This window comes from Oryctolagus cuniculus, chromosome 9 (genome assembly GCF_051225735.1).
Source record: "Oryctolagus cuniculus isolate XC-2025 breed Fujian yellow rabbit chromosome 9, ASM5122573v1, whole genome shotgun sequence".
Taxonomy (NCBI): domain Eukaryota; kingdom Metazoa; phylum Chordata; class Mammalia; order Lagomorpha; family Leporidae; genus Oryctolagus; species Oryctolagus cuniculus.
In genome coordinates this window covers 56,517,697-56,521,723 of record NC_142875.1, presented here as the reverse complement: position 1 = coordinate 56,521,723, position 4,027 = coordinate 56,517,697, and the positions used below count along the sequence as shown (strand labels likewise).

Genomic DNA, 4,027 nt, shown 5'->3' with positions numbered 1-4,027 from the left:
CAAGTAGAGGGATTTCTGATTTTGAGGGAAAAAAAAACTTTTGAAATAAACTACTAGGACAAATATAAAGAGAAAAAATTACTAGATTTTTGGATACTCTTTAATGAACAAATATTTGTATTAAAGGTATATCTGAAAAAATGAGGAGGAAAAACACCCTAAACAAAATATTTAATGAAATATTAGCTGAAAACTTCTCCTTCTCAAGTCTTAAGAGATATGATTATCTAGAAATGGGAAGCATATCATAGTCAAGTTGTCAAAACAAAAGGACAAGGAAGAAATCTCAAAGGAAGTGAGAAAAAAATCATTATAAAAAGGAAAAAAAATAATTAGGCTGACAGTAGACTTCTCCATAGAAAATTTACAATACTGTAGAGAAAGAGGTGATGTATTTAAGATCTTTTATTTTTAAGATTTAATTCATTTATTTGAAAGTCAGAGTTATACAGAGAGAGGAGAGGCACAGAGAGAGAGAGAGAGAGAGAGAGGTCTTCCATTTGTGGTTCACTCCCCAGTTGGCTGCAACAGCAGGGACTGTGCTGATCTGAAGCCAGGAGCTTCTTCCAGGTTTCCCACACAGGTGCAGGGGCCCAAAGACATGAGCCATCTTCTAATGCTTTCCCAGGTCATAGCAGAGAGCTGGATCAGAAGTGGAGCTGCCAGGTCTTGAACCAGCACCCACATGGGATGTTGGCACTGCAGGCAGTGGCTTTACTTACTATGCCATAGTGCTGGCACCTGTATTTAAGGTCTTGACCAAATAAAACATCAAACTCATAGTACTGTGCACAGTGAATCTATCCTTTATAAGGGGAGGAGAAATAAAGTACTTTCCATGCAATCAAAATTGAAAGAACCCATCACCACACAACCAGCCCTACAAGAAATCCTGAAGGTAATCCTTCATTAGGAGTAAATATAAAGGGATCATTACAACTATAATTAAAGGACAAGAATAAAAATTTACTAATGGAGACAATGCATAACACAGAGAGAACAGCATCCAAGCTTAGCATGTAAGAAAGTTGTCAAAATACAGATAAATAATAATATATGTATAAACAAAATGAGTATATATACAGTGATTAGAAAATAACAGTATGATTCCTTGTGGTCGACCCGCAACGAGGACAGGAAGATGCCGCCCAAGCGCATAGCTAAAAGGAGGTCGCCCCCAGAAGATGCCATCCCCAAAAGCAAGAAGGTGAAGGTCTCACACAGGTCCCACAGCACAGAACCAGGTTTGGTGCTGACACTGGGCCAAGGCGACGTGGGCCAGCTGGGGCTGGGTGAGAATGTGATGGAAAGAAAGAAGCCAGCCCTGGTGCCCATTCCAGAGGGAGTTGTGCAGGCCGAGGCCGGTGGCATGCATACTGTGTGTCTAAGCAAGAGTGGCCAGGTCTACTCCTTCGGCTGCAATGACGAGGGTGCCCTGGGAAGGGACACGTCAGCGGAGGGGTCAGAGATGGTCCCCGGGAAAGTGGAACTGCAAGAGAAGGTGGTACAGGTGTCAGCAGGAGACAGTCACACAGCAGCCCTCACCGAGGACGGCCGTGTCTTCCTGTGGGGCTCTTTCCGGGACAACAACGGTATGATTGGGCTGCTGGAGCCCATGAAGAAGAGCTTGGTGCCCGTGCAGGTGCAGCTGGACGTGCCCGTGGTGAAGGTGGCCTCAGCAAATGACCACTTGGTGATGCTGACAACTGACGGCGAACTCTATATCTTGGGCTGCGGGGAGCAAGGCCAGCTGGGTCGTGTACCTGAGTTATTTGCCAACCGTGGTAGCCGGCAGGGCCTGGAACGACTCCTGGTCCCCAGGTGTGTGCTGCTGAAATCCAGGGGAAGCCGGGGCCACGTGAGATTCCAGGATGCCTTCTGTGGTGCCTATTTCACTTTTGCCATCTCTGGAGAGGGCCATGTGTATGGCTTCGGCCTCTCCAACTACCATCAGCTTGGAACCCCAGGCACAGAGTCCTGCTTCATACCCCAGGCTTCAGCCTCTCCAACTACCATCAGCTTGGAACCCCAGGCACGGAGTCCTGCTTCATAATCCAGAACCTGACATCGTTCAAGAACTCCACCAAGTCCTGGGTGGGCTTCTCTGGTGGCCAGCACCATACAGTCTGCATGGATTCAGAGGGAAAAGCATACAGCCTGGGCCGGGCTGAGTACGGGCGGCTGGGCCTTGGGGAGGGTGCCGAAGAGAAGAGCATACCCACCCTCATCTCAAAGCTGCCTGCTGTCACCTCCGTGGCGTGTGGGGCCTCTGTGGGGTATGCCGTGACCAAGGACGGCCGTGCCTTTGCCTGGGGCATGGGCACCAGCTACCAGCTGGGCACAGGGCAAGATGAGGACGCCTGGAGCCCCGTGGAGATGACGGGAAAGCAACTGGAGAACCGTGTGGTCTTGTTTGTGTCCAGCGGGGGCCAGCACACAGTCTTGTTAGTCAAGGACAAGGAGCAGAGCTAATGAAGCCTCTGTGGGCCTGGCCTGGCCCCTCGCCCACCCTCATGCAACAGGGAAGCAGTGACAGCCACAGATTCCAGCAGGCCTCTCCCCAACCCTGAGCACTCTGTTATCTCCTGCCTTTTTCCCATCATCAGCAGAACAGAATTCTTTTGCTCTTTTTCTTCCTCCTTTCTGGAATCATCCTGGGACCTGCAGGATGAAGGGGAGGATGGATGGTGGAGTTCTGGACAGAAGGAACATTGCTCACCCCAGAGCTGTGTGGTCACACTTTGCCCCTACTTCCCTACCTCCCATGGTCCTGGCTGTCTCTGGCTTTGCCTAACAAAAAACCAAAACTCCCTCCCCTGGGCGTTTGGAGCCATCCTCCAGTCATGTGCCGCTCTTTCTAAGCCCAGTAGTCCACAGGCAGACAAATGGTTCAGTTACCCGACCCAGCTGTCATGGCCCGTGCCTCAGGGAATCCAGAGAAGGGACAGGCTGCACAGCTGTGGGCAGCCCCAAGCCAAATACTTGGCTCTAAACAGGTGTCCATGGGACAGAAAGGATGACAGTTCTCCACTTGACCAAGAAACAAGCCGACTAGGGGATCTCCCAGAAGCACAAAGCCTACCCTGGCCCCTCAGGCACTGCCTGGGTATCCCACCCATCCACTGGGCCTCATCTGCAGCCAAGGACCGAATCCCAGAAGAGAAGGCGGGCAGGGGACGGGGGAAGAGGGTAGCGGGTATGGAGGATTTTATGAACAAACAGCAATAATACTGAGCAGGGAGGGAGGCAGAGAGGGTCGGAGAGGGGCAGAGGCTGGTCCCCAAGAAGAATGAGCAGCAACTTGTACAGTGGCTGAGAAAAGAGTTTTGATTTTTTTAAATTATAAAATATTTTGGAGGGGAGAGTGAAATCTTTTAACACTTTGAATAAATTTAGAGTTTTGTAAAAAAAAAAAAATAACAGTATGTTAAGAATTGGTTCTTACCTATCAATATTAAACTCAGTTGTGAGTGGTTTACATTCCCAGTCAAAAGAAGTTTGTAGGCCAAAGGGATAAAATCCCAGAACCAAGCACACACTTGAAATAAGTCACTTAGTGGGTAAAGATACATATAGAGTGAAAGAGGAGGTTTGGAAAAATATATGCCATGCAAATAGCAACAGAATTTGAATCAAAAGCTGTAAAAACAGACAAAGAAGGGTGTTACACATGTTTATTAGAGCATCAATTAAGTGAAAAATTATAGCAATCATAAATATATGTGTACACAACAGCCACCCAGATTTATAAAACAAATAAAGGGAGAAATCAACTGTATTGCAAAAATAATTTGAAACTTTAACACCCAACTCTTATCAATGGGTAGATCACTGACAAAGAAAACTAACAGAGAACACATTTGCATCATTCTGTAGAGCAAATGGGCCTACTACAAATTTTCAGAACTTCTTATCAGTTAAATACATATTATTCTCATCAGCACACATAACATTTTCCAGGATAAGCTATATGTTAAGCCACAAGTCAAATCTTACTAATTAAAAAAAATCAAATAATATCATGTAT

General features: G+C 46.9%; 1 protein-coding gene across 1 annotated transcript; it reads left to right on the top strand.

The window, feature by feature from the left end:
• Positions 1-1,104: 1,104 nt before the first annotated feature.
• LOC103349074 (regulator of chromosome condensation) lies at positions 1,105-3,420 on the top strand. The gene is made up of 2 exons (XM_008260034.5): positions 1,105-1,993; positions 2,059-3,420. The coding sequence occupies exons 1-2, from the start codon at positions 1,142-1,144 to the stop codon at positions 2,470-2,472; spliced, it is 1,266 nt and encodes a 421-aa protein (XP_008258256.1). The 5' UTR covers positions 1,105-1,141; the 3' UTR covers positions 2,473-3,420.
• Positions 3,421-4,027: the final 607 nt, after the last annotated feature.